The 16,761-nt window shown below is 40.4% G+C and overlaps 1 protein-coding gene across 25 annotated transcripts in view; it reads left to right on the forward strand.

Moving 5' to 3' along the window:
* Positions 1–16,761, forward strand: part of NHSL1 (NHS like 1) — a 150,728-nt gene that overhangs the window by 114,367 nt on the left and 19,600 nt on the right. For 24 of the 25 annotated variants that reach the window (XM_085541609.1, XM_015858385.3, XM_085541591.1 and 21 more), the window contains exons 3-4: positions 6,627–6,754; positions 13,029–13,221. In XM_085541609.1, the coding sequence (XP_085397735.1) occupies positions 6,627–6,754; positions 13,029–13,221 (321 nt within the window). Of the gene's footprint in view, positions 1–6,626; positions 6,755–9,011; positions 9,084–13,028; positions 13,222–16,761 lie in introns of all 25 variants that reach the window. The other variant, XM_032443265.2, reaches the window with a different exon arrangement.

Here is a 16,761-nt window from a genome sequence, read left to right on the forward strand (position 1 = left end):
AGATGTGATAACAGGGCAGGTGGGTGGGTTGGCATAGAATTAGAATCATAGAAAATAACCAAGGTTGGAAAAGACCTTGAAGATCATCAAGTCCAACTGCAGGCATAGGCTGGTATTAGCCAAAGCATCTAGATAGAGCTGTTGAATTTATTTTCAACTGGGTTGGCATGGTAGTACATCTGTTGAAATTCTGGATTGAAATGGGAGTCTCAACAGAATAGCACACCAAATATATCACAGCTGAAGTTCATGAACTTGCTTTGCAGTTAGAATTGGTCACAGTTCAGTTGCTACACAAGTGCATCGTTGCTGTGGCTTTACAACATATTTTAAAGCTTTGATATAGTGCACTCCCTGTGATAATCAAGTTCTGTGGATGATATGGGGATCTGTACATTTAAGAGAAATGGGATTTGATCCAAGCTGAGTGAATTTTTGGGAGGAATGAATATAAAGTGATACAGGCAAGCTGTCTGCCTCATTTAGATCCAGTGACAAAAATAGATGCTGCATTGGAATTAAATTGAGCTGTTTTGTTGGGTTTTTTTGTTTTTTTTTTCCAGTCATATTTAGCATGAGATCTTTGTTGAACACCAGGATTGCCTTTGTACAGCCCTGCCACATATACAACCTGTTTCATCCATACAAGGAAAGCTGTGCATTCTTATCTGCAGATTGCAGATGACAGACTCATAAGGAGGCCCAAAGTGAAAGCTGGTTACTTCAGCTGGCTTTACCAACTTAAAGAGACCTTTGAACTAGTGTATCTGTTTTAATTATGGTTCCAGGCTTTATTGTTCTTAGCAAGTTCCTTATCTTGGAAAGTTAACTCCCATTAACTGTGCTTCTGCATCGCATCTAGAGTCCAGAGTCACCCTGTCCTTATCTTTGTCACACTGCAATGCAGAAAGCAGACCAGGAAGTAGCCTCTGAGGAAGGCCCAGTTTGATAGATGTGCTCTGAGTGCATCCCAGTGTAACACCAGTGTGCCACACAATATGGAGAGGTGGCAGTTATGTTTAAGGTGGCAGCTCTTTTGCCTCATGGTTAGAGCATACAGTTAGAAAGCTGCAAGTTTGACTGATGCCAAAAACCTCATAAAAAGCACACAGTCTTTTGAAGTAGAGATGTTGAATTCCTTTAAATTATTCTGCTCCTTAGAGAAGGTTGTCCACAGTGCTGGACCTGGCATTGGTTTCTGCTTATATGATGGAGAGGACAAGAGCAAAGGCAGCTTCAGCCTTTTAGCTGCCTTTACCTCAAAGTGCATTCCCATGCCCACATGCTGCAGGCAAAGCATAGGCAACTTTTAAAAGTTTACTTTCACAATATGTTTTTCATTCTGTTGGGGAAGTTTAATGGGACAAATATATGTTGTACTGTGGTCTGTCAGTGCTCGTAAGATAGAGTTTGTGGTTCTGACTTACCAAGGAAGGAGTCTTGTTTATATTTACAGATAAGAAGGGGTTAGCTACAATGTTTAAAGCTAAAAAGAAGAAGAATCTGACCTGAGGGAATAAAGCAGTTTTCCAGTGACATGCTCAGTGAGTGGGTAAATGTGTTTTAATATGCTAGTCAGCAGATTTATTTCTCTAGTTGACAGTTTAGCTGACTCCTGCAGTTAATAGCCGCACTCTAGTACTAAAAAAGAAAAAAAAGGAAAATCCCCACACCACAAAACACAAGTTATTACATGAAAGGCTCTGCCAAGAAGTCACCCTGAGTGGAGCTGAGATAATTTCTTTAGCATGGCTGCAGCTGTCAGCTTGTCCCTTCTTGCTCCCAGGGCAGTAGAGAGTGAGGTGCACTGAGAGCCTGCTGTTCACTGCATCTGCACCACAGCCCTTCTGTTTCTGCAGCTTGGGGTGTTTGCATGGTTCATCATTTTCCCTGTGCAATTGCCCCTGACTTGGTAGATGTTTTCTTTCTGAGTTTTAGCAACTGGTCCCAAGGTGTAGGCTCTGTTCTTTGTTGCAAGGCAAGCTCGAGTGTTTCTGGGACATTTTGTCCCTGCTTGCTCAAGCCATCCAGTGATTGCCTACATGGTTTCTCACTTCAAGCAAGACTGGGCTGTTTGGGTGTCTGAATAACTTAGATGCCATATCTCTTGACTGTGCGTATCATGTTAGTTCAAAATTCAAGACAACAGCGGCTGCTAATGAACACTTAGAAATGCAGACGGATGGATTATTTGTACTGAGCTCTTAGATGCTCTCTCAAGCGTGCATTTGAGTGTATGTGTGTGGACAACAACACTACAGAGCTTAAGGCCTGATTCTGCAACAGTCACGTGAGCCATGTTTACTTACATGTGTAATCTCATTAGGACTAATTTAGTAAGTAGCAGCTGCTCATTGAGGCCTGAGGCAGTGGGGCCTGGTGGTGGCTGTGCAGTGACCTGGCTGCTTCTCAGAGAGAGAGGACACTATAGAGTTTAAGGCCTGAATTCAATGAAATAGGAAGCATTACTTATGGAGCAGTACTTCTCTGTCTCTGAGCACTCTGTTGCTGGCAGGGCAGAGTATTTTGCTTCATGTAAATTTCCCAGACTCCACACTTAGTTTCAGTGGAAAATTTATGCATAGATAAAATGTTACCAAAGGAGAGAGAAAGAAAATCCTAGAAAACCAAGCACTTCTTGTGCCATGGAGCAGTGTGATGTGGATGTCAGACTAAGCAGACAAGTTATATATTAATCCTGGTTTTCCACATTAATACCATGTCAATTGAATTAATGAGGTATCAGTACTGTGCCTTCTGTTCGCCTAGGTGATTTGTGACTCAGATTCTCATGTAACAATATGGTTTCAGATTGTTTGTAAAGCTATAAATCGCTTGGATACACAAGACTTGCTACTGTGTGTTAGCAGCTCAGGGTCAGATGGAAGTAAATGCGAGTTCCTAGTGTAAAATGAAGAGGTATGTCAGATTGAGTGGCCTTGGTGATATTTTGTACCCATGGCCTCACTGCATGCCACAGGGGCCAGTAAGGTTTTATATGGAGAGGTTGAGCTATTAAGCTGGAGCCTGATCTTCGGACCTTACCCTATGGAATTATCACCAAAACACTGTAAAACATAAGAATTACTAAAGCTCGGTAAGCTGTAGAGTAGTGCAGAATTCAGTGTTTGTGGCTCAGAATTTTGATGCGGGATTGCATTCAGTTCCATTGCCTTTTGGAAGTCGGAATTGTGATTAGCTCACATGTTGCTGGTGAGAAGCAAAGCATCTCTAGCATGCTTCTGTCTTACACCAGGATTTAGCAAACTGCAGTAATGACACCCTGAGCAGACATATGAGGGGTTGGTTAAATGGCAGCAATGCAGATAGTATGGTGTGGTACTTAGAGCACTAACACATTTTTCTGTCACACATCCCCTGAATTTACCCTAACTCTACTAACTGTGACAGTGGTAGGAGGCCTTTAAAAGTCTTTAGACCACATTTCCCTCACACTTTCTTTATGCCTGGCTAAAACCCACCATTTTTGTGTTCTGGATAGCATGGGTCTATCAGCCTTGACATGGGGTTCAAGAGTGTGTGTATCTGTGGCTCAGTTAGCACTCATGTACTGGTGCATTCTTAGAGCTGAAAGTTATTAATAACTGAAACTGCCTGTCTTCCCCCCCACACCCCCGTTTTTTTTTAACCTATTCAGACATCTCTGAAATAGCATGAATGTTTATAGGAAGTTTTTCACTAATTCTGTCTAGTGTTCCTCCCTGTTTGGATACTCAGGTTGTGGTGTTGCTCCTCTGGGAGAAAAGATCCATGTTTGGAAGTTTTCATAATTCACTTCTTTCTAATCTATCTATCTATACATACTCATATACATATAAAGCCTTTTTGCTGAAAAATCCAAAGCTAATTGCTTACAGAGGACCATGTGGAACTTAGGGAAGCACTCGGATGAGGTGTGTGCTTTCCATTCAGAACACTTTTCAGACAGGAGCTACGAGCTTTGATCTGACAGTGACAATAGCTTCACTTGGGCACAGTGCCTACCTCTTGTTGGGCTGATTACAATGTGAAGTTACAGATACCAGCCTGAAACCTCTGCAGAAGTATGCTGGCCTCAGGTGCTGTCCAGAACTGTGAAACATGCTGTGACAGTAAACGAACAAAAACACTGTTCTTTGGGACTGCTCACCTTTCTCTGGGTGGGTTTTAGCAATTTGAGCAATTCTCTTGACTTCTGCAGCCACATCAGTGTAATGACTTCTGAAATTACTTGGGTATTCTGTTGTGGACCAGCAGAGATTGTGAGCCACTGTTTTGGAATCATAGAATGGCCTAGATTGAAAAGGACCGTGGTGATCATCAAGTTTCAACCCCCTTGCTATGTGCAGGGTCACCAACCACTAGACCAGGCTGCCCAGAGCCACATCCAGCCTGGCCTTGAATGTCTCCAGGGATAGGGCATACACAACCCCCATGGGCAACCTGTTCCAGTGTGTCACCACCCTCTGAGTGAAAAACTTCCTCCTTATATCTAACCTAAACCTCCCGTCTCAGTTTAAGACTATAAACTTTTTTTTTTCATTGTCAGTTCACCTGCTGTGGACTTGAAACCTTTGGTTCTGTCTTCCTCAAGAATTCTTTTGAGACCTCCTGAAGTGCTCTATCCATCATCTTCACCTCCTTAGTTAGAAGAATAGGTAAAGCTAAGCAGCCGATACCAGAGCATGATAGACGACACTCCATAAAGCCCGTTCATCCAGTGACACCTGGTGTCGGAGAGCCACAGAAGCAGTTGGTTAGGGCTCAAGACCTCATTCCAGGAGCAGAAGGAAAATAACTTCACTCCAGTGTACATCTTGGGTTGCCTTTGTTTTGGTTTGAAGTGATGAGTAATTGATCTGAAGGCAAAACTTGTGGTGCCGAAGTTGATAACTTGGGGCATTAACCCCTGCCGCAGTTTGTCACAAGTCTTCATACTGCTCTGTTTTGCCATAGCCTGCTTATTGCTGCTGCTTGTAGCTCACACCAACAAACTGGCCCATCAGGGTGCTTATCTTTGTGAGCTTCGCGCGCTGTGTTTGCCTGGATCCAGTGCCAGATCTGGAGTGGTGGGGGAGGGATTTGTTTTCCTGTGGTTGCTGGCATCCTTTTCTCAGCCCCCTCTGAGGCCCAGCAGCTGTTTGCCAGATGCATGCAGTGCCGGCGCGCTCACATGTGTGGGATTGGTAAGTGGGGTTGCTGAGTGAGCTATCAGAATTGATCTGGGTCTCAGAACCCACCATCACCAGCTTTAGGCCTTGAACTAAGAAAGAGTGACAAATTTGTGCCCTTCTTGACCTCATGCAGAAACATGCAACAAGCCGGTTCTGGCATTTGGATTTAATGGAAACAGCTAATTGTCAGTTGCATACTCTTACTGTTGATATGCACGTACATACGAAAAGGAGTTCATGTTGATTAAACGATTGCAGAGCTGTGGTTGCTCCAGGTCAGTTAAACTATCCCCGTGGAGTCCTATAGAACCCAGTTTTAAAAACGTCTGATACAACACAGGAAACATGCTGAAGCTGCAAGTTGTAACTCCAGTTAATCCTTTGACAAGCGATAGCCTCTATAAAAAGTTTCCCTCAGTATAAACATTGCATATTTTCCATTTTAAGGAGTATTAAAGAGATCAAATTGGGGGACAGATAGTATGGTCGCAGAACATCTTTCCCCAGCAGGTGATGAGAAAAGCACTTTGTGTCACGCCTCTATATTGTGCAGAAATTTTTTGTCCCTTGGGTAGAAATCTAACAATTTTCTCTTTGCATTCCTCATCTTTCAGCAGATTCACATATCTGTCTCTGAAAGCGTAAAGCTAACAGTTTGACTGGGCTGATGAATTTGGTTGCTGCATCTTGAACGTTTAATTTTTCCTTATGTTGTGGCGTCTGTTCTTCTTTAGCACAGCCACACTGAATATCAATTAGGAGGCAGGAGGACAGTTACAGAAGACTTGGGCGGGGGGGGGGGGATAAGGTGCTGACTGTGATTTTGGCCATTTGAGTGGAGACACGTGTTTGCTCTGAATTCTTTGGTTATAAACTATGTATGCTCTGTGTTGGCAAGAGATTTTAAGATCCCTGTACTTTGCATTCCTCTCTACAGAATCACAGTAAATGGTCTATTCTGTAGGCTTGCAGACAAGATGAGTGGTCAGTGCCAAAGTTACTTAGCAGATGGTGCTTGAGTAGTGAGTAACATCATCGTTTCGAGTGCAAGGCGCATAATGGGTGTCTACCGGCCTGGCAAATGAGACCCTGGTGTTACTCGTATGCTACTGTCTCCTATCCTGCAAGATGCTGCCATCTGTCAAGACGCTGAGCCAGAACTCACTTAAAAACCAACAAATAAATCAATTTCCATCTTCAAATCTTTTGCTATATCTTGAATTAAATGAAAGCCACATGTGTACATGCTATGCGTGGGCATACGTGTATAATGAGAAGGTGGATGAAATATAGATTATAAATATGAGAAATGAAACTCCATGTTTTATTACTTGAGATAGACAGTGCTAATGCACAGTAACAGCTTTCAGTAAAATATGATATATTTTTATGAGTGTAAACAGTAAATACTTCGGTAATAAATTGATTTCTTCTTTCCCCATCTTTCGGCAGAGTGTGACAAGCTGCGGAGAGATGGCTATCGGAGCTCTCAGTATTACTCTCAGGGCCCCACCTTCTCCTCGTCCTCCAGTGCAATCAGTGGAAGTTACCAGGATGATTATGAAGAAATTGAACAAAAGGTAATGGTGAGAAGTGTTGGTATGATTATATGCCTGCTGCAGTTTAGTTGCCTGCAATATTGCTCCTCTGTCTTCATGTCATGGTTTTGTGGTGAGATGTGGAATATTGACAGCAACACCACAAAACCATGATGCTTCACCTTACTCTGTTGTGTCTGTGGGCTGCAAAGACAAGCTGTGGCTAACTTTACTACTTCAGTGCTATGAGCTAAGGTAGTAGTTCTGGGATAGACAGCAAGATGCTGTGGAGCCTGGTTGTCCAAACCTGGAGTGCTGGAGCTCCTGGGGCTTTCAAGACAGATATTCTAGAAAACTTTGCCCCAAAATATTGATTATAAAGTGTTACTTGTAAAGTTTGATTTTTTTTGAAGCGTTACTAAATCATAGGCACTTTCGTAGCACAGACCAGGTAGTCCTGTCTATATACAAAGCGTGCAGATCCTGAGAACTCAGTTTAAAAGGTAGAGTGGTTTCAGTGCTGTCTTCTGTGCTTTTAAATCACGTAGTAAAAATTATCATTGAATATATGCAGTGCCTCATCCAGGATTTGATTGCTTTATATCTGTGTATTGTCAGGGAATGTTGCTGCACCCCGTTGAGTTCTTTGTGATATGTACTGGCAGCAAGCAGCAAATGTAAAACAATGGCAATTTGCAAAACCTTACTAAAATCAGTGGAATAATGATTTGCACTGATGTTGGCAATAACTGTTCGAAAAATTTTAGTGCAGCTAATTTATGCTCCCAGGGAAGTTGTGCTTCAAGGAAAGGACAGCGCTTCAGTTTCAAATCAGAATAGTTTCCCTTAGATATTTTTAGCTGTATGATTCAGAGCTGATGAGAAAGTGGTCAAAATGAATCACAGAAAAAAAATGGTAATATAATGTGTTACTGATTTTCTCCAAAGTTTAACCGTAACCCTGATGCTCTTATTTGCAGCTCTGTAATCTGAAGCTGATCCCTTACAAAGTGCAACATACTCCCTTTGTGTTGTGAAACCAGTGCTTTATGATGACCTTTGACCAGCATCGTTTTAGTTGGTTTTATGTTATGTAATGACATAACATTTTACTCATATATATATATATATATATATATGTATATTTTTAAATGAACATTTAACAGGTCTCTGAACTTGAATTATAGTCCCACTGCTAAAATACCGAATGCTTCTGATAACTTATGCCTTGAGACAGTTATTTTCAGATGTCAGGAGAGTTCTTCAGTAACAATGTGAAGCTGAGGTCACCAAATCCCATGATTGAGATGTGAACTCCTTACTGGTAGATGAAAGCTTTGTGGCTTTGTTGTCTATTCAAAGCAAGAAAGCCAGCATTTAAATTCTGTGCATGCAGCACCTTACAAGCTGAAATTCAAGAACAACAGAATAATCATAGATGAATGAATAGCTATTTACTGCTTGTAAATTTACTTCTAAGTTGACCTGTTTGCTACGTTTCATAAAACCTGTGTTTTACTGCATGGTGCTTTCACAAAGGAAGCTGTCTTTCCACACTCTTATTATCTACTTTAACAAAACAAAACAAAAAGCTAAATATTCTACTTGTCTGTCTTCACTGGAGATATAATATGAAACCCTGGCTTAGATCACACAAGACCTAGATCCACAAACATTCTTTTGTGGAGGTGAGTGGCGGTTAGCAGAGGGTGATATTCATACTACAAAACACACAGTTCTTAAAAGATGTTGAAGTGTTATTGTTTCAAAGCAAAGCCCATAGGGTAAAACAAGCTGGTTAGCCCAGCCCCAAAAGCAAGCAGAGAGGGAGAAAACATGGAAACTTGAAATGCCTTGAATGTTGGCTTATATAAAGCAACTACCTTTTTACTCTTAGGTTGATTCATCTAAGTTGCACTAATAGAGCACAGTCCAATCGCCACTTCAGTGTATTTCTGCTGATCCTAATTGAGTTTGTTGGGGATTAAATTGGTTTACCTGGATTTTACATCTCAGTACTGTAACCAGTGTCCTCCTTTGTCACCATATACATACCACCATTGGTGACGCTACTTGAAAAGCTTCCTGTCCTTCAGCACTGGTCTGTTTTCCTAGTGTCAGGGATATACTTAGATGTCGCTTTCAAACTCTGGTTTCTTTATGTTCTGAAATATATACATTGTGTATTTTAAGTGTATTTGTCTTTTGTGTGTGTGTGTGGTTTTTTTTCCCCCCTCATTCTTCCTTCCTTGCCTTTTTATCACTCATTTTCTTTCTTTCTTTTTGTCTCACTCAACAGTCTAGTCTGTTAGACTGCATCTCTCAGTCTTGCATTAGCGCCTGCTGTAACTTGGTTCCACGGAGCAACAAGGTACTTTGCCCACAAATGGGACCATCCAGCTGTCTTATTCGCAGCTTGATGTAACCTGTAGCACTTAGCACATAAGCAATCTCTTCGTTCTGCCCTTAGCCTTCAGTTGTTACCTGCTTCTGTTTTCTGTTAAAAAAAGAAATTAAAAATAGAAAAGTCAACTGCTCAACAGCAAAATGCCATGCCAGGTTTGTTTCCTGTATTTTTCCTCATTATTCCTTTTTATTTTTTGTCTGCAGTCCAATATCTTTTAGTTGCTTTTAATTACGTTCGGTCTATTAACATTTGCCTCCTTTGAAACTCCTTCCCTGGTAAATGCTGTGTTTTATTTATTTGGCTGTGTGGCTGCTTTTTTAATTAGCCAAGGAAAAAGTTTCCTAATTGGAGTAACATAACTTCTAAATGATGAATGCGATCTAAAGAGGGTACTTGGCTCACAGGCACATGCTGTATCATGTCTTTATTCCGTCTATGAAAAATCTCATGGTATTTTTGCCTAGATCCTGTTATTTCAGTTACGAACTTTTTCTTGATAGTCTTTTAATTCTGGTTAACAAAACAGCTGCTTTGCTTATTTGTGGGGCAAAAAAAGTGTACTTTTGACACCGTATTCAGCCACACCAAGTTGTTTCTTTGATATCTGCAAGAAACTGTTTAGAATGTAAAGTGAAAAAAAAGCATTAACAGTATTGGCTTGATGGACTTGAAGAGGTCTGATGTAAAATTTGACTTAGTGTTGAGAGGGGCTGTAGAAGTGGGGTGCTTCAGGTTGGAGGTGTGAGTGTCTGGGAGCCTTGTTGCTACTGGCACACCTGGAGATGTCTCCAGACTGTGATTCTCCCACCCCTTGGCTGCAATTGTGTATGAGTACACTTGTAATCAGCACATGTATTTTATATTGTTTTGTTTGTTTGGTAATGCTGATCGGTTTGCTGGGTTGAGACAGCAGTTCAAAGAAGGGAATGTATTAGTGAAAAGAGGCACTCAAAGCTAATAAAAGGCTGGAGAAGAAATAGGATGTTGAGATACAAATAGATGGCTCAGTTGGTATGGCTCTCATCAACAACAGTATGGATTTTTTTCTCAACTTTATTTTTCAGAAACTTTCTGATTTTGTGAATGGCTGTGATGGACAGTGAGATAAATGACGTGCCCACAAGTTTTAAGGTCCTTTGCTTAAAAGAGATTTGTATGGATTGGTTTTTCTTCTGGAGGTCCTGTCTTTTCAAACAGTGTAGTACAAACCATTGCAATATATAGAGACTAAGAATAAACAGGGACCTGGGGCAGGACGAGCAGTGTGGTATCACTTGTCAGCTGGGACCTCTCAAGCACTATTAGTGTGCCAAGGCTGTGAAGCTGTTATGTGTCTCATTGCCTGAGTGGACAGGGGACAAGAAGTCAGCAAGGCAGTGTAGGGGCTCTAGCCTTGTGAGTCATGTAGCTCCCTTGAGACTGTGGTGTATTCATGAGCCATTCTCCCCCACATTCTCCTTTCAGTTTCCCCTTTGAAAGTTCAGGCTTTTTCCCTTCTAATACATGTTTATGGAAAGACAGCAAGGTCCAGTGTTGTCATTTTCACTTAGCACCTTCCCTTCATCCCTGATTCATTAAAGAGGACAAATCCAATGGACTTTATAGAGGAGGTGGGTGTAGCATCCCATTTGGAAACTGCATAGAAATGTGATCATGTAAATCAAAGCATAAAATAGTTTTGAGTCAGAGATGCTTTAAAAATGAGAGGGGTGCAAACTGTTCTGTTATAAGCAGTGTTTGTACTGAGATTTGCTGAGCAGATAGTGTAATCTCAAAGCAGTGTCCAGTGCTATTTCTCATCTAGCAGACTTCACTTCAAAGACATTCCTGTCTGTACAGCAGCAATCTGTTGAATCTTGCCACAAAGTTCTGTATGGTATGGAATTTTTACACCAAAAAGCAAGTAAATATACCACTATCGCTGTGAGTACTTTGGAAGAAAGTATTTAAGTAGAGATAGTTGTGCTTATCCAGAAGCCACAGGAAGTGTGCCTGCAGATGAAACACTGACATTCCTTCCTACACTTAAAACCAGCAGTTCTCATTATGTACTCACTGTACTGATCAGTTTCTATCCTCTTTCCTCTGCCCTTCCTTAGTTTTCTGGCCTCTCTAATTAGTCCTTTGGGTGCTTACATGCACGCCTCCAATACTAGCGATGCCCCATATGGGCCAGCACACAGATGTGGGTTGTAGTGCCTTTTCTGCTCTGAGCTGTTGTGGAACAAACTGGAGGTGGCACAGCCTGGAGGCAGCTTTCCCATCTGCAGTGGTGTTTCTCTCCCACGTTGCTCAAGCTTGTGGAGCTTTTTATAAATGTGAGTGATTTGAAAAGGGAAAGCACTTCCATTTGTGTGTAAGTACTGTAGGTGTGCCTGCCCTGTGTACTTCTATAAACAATGTATGTACACAGACACACATAAAAGAATAACATTCACATTATATTTGTGCATTATTATTATTACCTGAAGGGATTCCACTTTTTGTTTTTTTTCCCTTAATATACTTTTTGCCTGGAATCTGCTTTGATTTATTGATTGGTAATGAAATGTTGGGCCCTGCCTGAATGAATTGACAGAGTGCAGTGATATAAGTAAATGGTTATTTGTTTATAAACAGTGGGAACTTCTCATGCTAACAAGGAGAAAATTAAAATCAGAAATGATAAACAGTGGTTGCAGCATGGTGTTTGGACATGCCTTTGTGTGCTACTCAGCTTTGAGAGAGAATAAATCGCTTAGATTTAATAGTGACAGAAAATGTCCATCTGTTACAAACAACAGTTACACCTCTCTCAAGCAGCCATGGAATAACTCCAGGGAGAGTGGCAAACCAGTGCCAGCAGCCCCATTTTGGATGGTATTCTGCAGACAGGGGGAAGAGAGAACAAAGAGAAAGGTGGTGGTGAGGAGCTAGTTCCAGGGCAGAGAACAGAGTCCACCTTGCAGAGCAGCCAAGGCAACCAGCTCTGAAATGGATGGGCATGATTAACGGCTTCAGAGGTCTCTGCTGTCCCTGCAGCCTCTACGCAGACTCTTAGAAGTGTTTGTCTTCTTCCTTGTTGCATCTGGAGGCAGAAGGAAGAGGAGCTGCTTTTTCCTCCAAGTCTTTCTTCCTCTCCTGCTCTTGGGATTCCCTGGGGTCTCTTGCAGTGAAAACAGATTTGCTCCCTTAAAACAAATGTCTTTTTTGGCATTACAAATTTGGCTGGTGGACGATTTGTTCAAGCTGTTGTAACCTCTTTATCTGATGCAGAAAGGTTTTATTCATTTATTTGAAGTAAAATGCCCATCATGGATATGGTATCTAACACTTTTGATAAGGAATGACTTTAAAAATGACCACTGTATGTATACTGTGTATGTATCATAGAATCATAGATGTCTTCATGAATAGATAGATCATAGATGTCTTCTGTAATAGAATCATAGATGTCTTCCTTACCCACCTCATAGCTTAGCACAGCTAGATCAAAGCAGGTCTCAACCTCATCTTCCCAGTGGGACACTGCAGAGAAGAAGGGGAGAGTGTTAAATCTCCATCCATTATTTCTAAAAGTGAGAGGGGTTGGTTGCTGAAGGAACAGTGTAAATGCGTAAGATAATTATTTACTGTGCTTTGCTTCTCTTTCATTTATATGTTCTAAACCTGATCAGCTGTCATGGCTAAATCCAACCTAGAGTTGTTTTTCCTTTGTTCTGTTTTGTTTTTATTTTTTGTTGCTGTTGGATTTTTTGGTGGTTGTTAGTTTTTCATTTGTTTTAAAAAGTCACTCGTAAATCAGTGTGTGTTATTTGTGAGGGTGTATCCCCAGGCCATCATGCTGACTGCAGCAGCAGTACCTTAGTACTTAGTCCTCTGTTTATTCTAGTAGAGAACTAACACTGTTGCATGTATTTCTATTTGCAGTGTTCTGTCTCTTCCCCAGAAGAAGAAAAGCTTATCACCATCAAAAGGCCTAGAACCCCAGTTTCAAATGAGTTATCAGACATCAACACACAAACCAACTGGACTAAGTCTCTCCCACTGCCAACACCAGAAGAGAAGATGCGACAGCAAGCACAGGCAGTCCAAACAGATGTAGTTCCTATTAATGTGACTGGTACGCTTTTAATTTCAGAAATTCTATCACACTGGTTAGGGAGGGGAGGGATTATAGGAGACCCATTAGGGTATTTTAACACTCAAATATATATATATTTGTTGCATGATTTTGATGTTATTTCTTGCACCTTTCTGTGAAAACAGTATTTTGCATTTAACAATCTTTGTCTGCACTTAATGAGAAAAATTCCGAATTCCTTAAAATGAACATTAATGAAGGTAGTCTACACAGTGTGGGCTTGAAACAAAATTAGGTATTTAAATACAAGATGAGTGACAAATCACTGTTACTGTAGGCTTCATTAAAGATAAATAATGGAAAATTATGTTTTGTAAAATATTAAATGATATTCAGGATTTTCTTCTAGGATCTTTACCTAAGGAAGATTATTAGAGACTTCTGTATTTTGAAGACTAAATGTTATAAATTTTGAGAAAAGAATTCTTGAATCTTATTTTCATCAGCAATGTGAGGTTTAGCTGTCAAGGAGAGTAGGGAAAGAACAGAAGGTTAATGAGGCTGTCCTCTACTGAGACACTTGGTATGATAGTCAATGACAGTAGCCCACATTTTCTGCATGCAAGCTGTATATTGATTCTCCATTTTCAAAATGCACTTTGGTTTCACTGATGTAGAATTCCTACTCAGTGAAACTTAAGTAACAATGAAGTCTAACATTGCATGGATATTTTGATGTGTGTAAATAGAATTTGTACGAAAGATTGAATAATCAGTTTGATTTAATAATCCCTCTTTCTCTGTACAGTATCAAGATTGTTTATTATTAGCTAATTCAAATCACTGACCATTTGCCTGCCAAAACTGGGATGATATTCAATATCCAATTTAATTCAAATGCCATATGGCGTTCTCTGGCTCCATGCTCACTCTAACAATAAGTAGCTTGCAATGTTCAGTTTTGTTTTGAAAGTAAGTTAGGAATTCTGTTTTTCTGTGTGATTATCATTCTTTTTTTTCACAAGTATTTTTATAAATTATTGTTTTGTAAGCAATGAAGCACTACTTATCGTACTGAAGATTTAAGTTTTAAGTTGTGGTTTAAGGCCAGTGATAAACATCAGGGAGCTCTGATAATAAGAAATATTTTCTTAAATAGCAGGAAATATTTGAGAGCAGCGGAAGATTATGAACACTCCACCTCTGGAAAATGAATAGAAGGAAAACATGCAGTGCTGAAATGTAACTAGAGTAGTTGGTGTTATCTAGGAAATGTAGGATACGGGTGTAGAAGGCAGAGCTGTGGGAACAGTGGATTATCTAACATAATCAGTAAGCCAAAGCATGGTTTTGATATTGCAGCAGTAGGAAGATGGTTTACTTAGAGAATGGGTTATTTGCCATTTGGTTTAATGACCCCGTGTACTGAAAATATATGAGAGAAGTAAATAGATGGAAAGAAAAATGGGGTAGAAGAGATCAAATAGCTGTCCTGGATTTAATACAGCATCACAGGAAACACTAATGTATTTGTATAAATTACACTTATAATTTCAATTAGATTAAATAAAATGTTGTGGCAAACCTTTTGCCACTTGTATAAGTTGGCTCGCCCCCAGGGATTGTAGCAGTTCTTAACTGTTCTGGTGAAAATAGTGCGCGTTTATTACTCTTCAGCTTCCTGGAATGTGTTGTGTAGCATTCATTCCTTAAAATCAAGATAGTAAGAAGGCATACAAAGCAAGGATGGGGAAGGAAGACTATTCTTATAGTATGTGAGCTGGTCTCTGGAAACCAGTTTCCTTTTGCCTTGAAATAGCTGTATTGCTGCTTTGCATCAAGACAAGCGAGAAAAACAGACTGAGCCCCACACACATACAGAAAAAGCTGCTGTCCTTGTTCCCCTTTAAAAAGTCACAATCTGCTCCCCTCCTCTGCCCTCCCACACTGTGAGTAGTTCTATTTTGTGAAGTTCCGTATGTTACTATGTGAGGCAGGAAAAAAAAAAAGACCAAAAATTCCGTGCCATTTGTTAAATGTGCTGAGGAACAAACCATAGCTGGCTTTTGTTTTGATTCGGCTTTTTCCTTTGCTTGCTCTTTTTCTCACTCTCCCAGAAGAGAGGTCAAAACATTTCCATTTATTACTCCTGGCATTAAATAAAACGTTAACCTCGGAAGAAGAGGTGACAGCATTTTCAGCAGTGCATTAGTAATGATCCTGTTACAATGGTCTCTCACGTGGCTGTGCAACAAATTCTGCTACTTCAGCTTTTGGGGGCTCCTTGGTAAGCAGATTGCAGCTAATACAGGGTTAGTAAAAATCTGTTGGACAGCCTGAAGATGCAGGGGCATTGCATTAGGCTGACAAGCTGCTGACGAGACATTCAATTTGTAGGATGTTTCAGTCTTTGTGGGTGGCTGGGCTGAGCTTATTCTGACCTGGAAGGAATTGGGCTGAATTTTCAGTGGTGGCCAGTCTTTGCTTTTACATATCCTTTGGGTTCAAAGATGTGTAATGGTGTCTCCTATACTGGGTTTTCTGGAACTAACTGTCTTTCCAGATGGAGGAGTCTGGTGGTGGTGGATCTGATAGGCAGCAGGGTGGATCCTGGAAACGATTTAAGCGTTTGCTTAAGTCCTGCTTGACTGACTATAGGGAGATTAAAACATACTTAAGTATTCCCAGTGAATCCAAGAAAACTGACTAAATGTGAGGGAGAACTGAGTAAATCAGATGAGGAATATTTAGACTATTTGTTACAAACCCAATGGAGGAAAAGTATCTTTAAATAATACATCAACATCATTATTTTCTAAAAACAAGATAACAGTGAAGAGTGGAAAAAAGACATTTTTATTTTGATTGTTGACATAGAGTTTATTGAAGCAGCTACTTTGAAATTCTATAAATTTGCACAGTGTCTTTCATCAACAAGCTATTTTGAAACCATCTGAAGAAGGGTTGGTTGAGTTAGCTCTTTGTTAGCACAGGGCAAGAAGTTAGTGTAGTTCAGCTGACACAATAATTTTTTCCATGGTCATCCTGTTGGTGTGCCTCAAACTGCGCATAAAAGACTTTCTTGTTTGCGTCCCTTCTACTTTGCATTTGCATAGTATTTTAGTCAAGGATATTCAAAGCCAAATTTTAGTTTTCTTGCCCCTTACTGTCTCAGGCATAATCGCTGGCTTTGAATGGATCAGGATATGTCTAGAAATGCCAAACATTGTCTTTTGAATTCTTTAAATTCATTATAGTGCAGCCAGTTATTATTCTATATAGAGGGATTATCTAATAGTCCCAACTCAGACTCCATATGGGTGATAACATCATAATAGCAGTAATGCCCGAGACAGTGGATATTTTGTCTCAGCATTTTAGGGCTTCTATGAAGCCCATGGGATTCATAGCTCCATATCTCACAGATCCCATGAGATTCCTCCTCCCTTAATCTGCCCTCACTTCAGTCAGTGAGAAATTCAGATGAAAGTGATACTTCATAGATTCAAGGATTCTGCCCAGCATTAGTGCACTTCATTGGGGAACAAGACCCACTAAGATAAGAGTCAGTCTTTATTT

This window comes from Coturnix japonica, chromosome 3, assembly GCF_054131305.1.
Source record: "Coturnix japonica strain WE chromosome 3, WE-NBRP24, whole genome shotgun sequence".
NCBI lineage: Eukaryota > Metazoa > Chordata > Aves > Galliformes > Phasianidae > Coturnix > Coturnix japonica.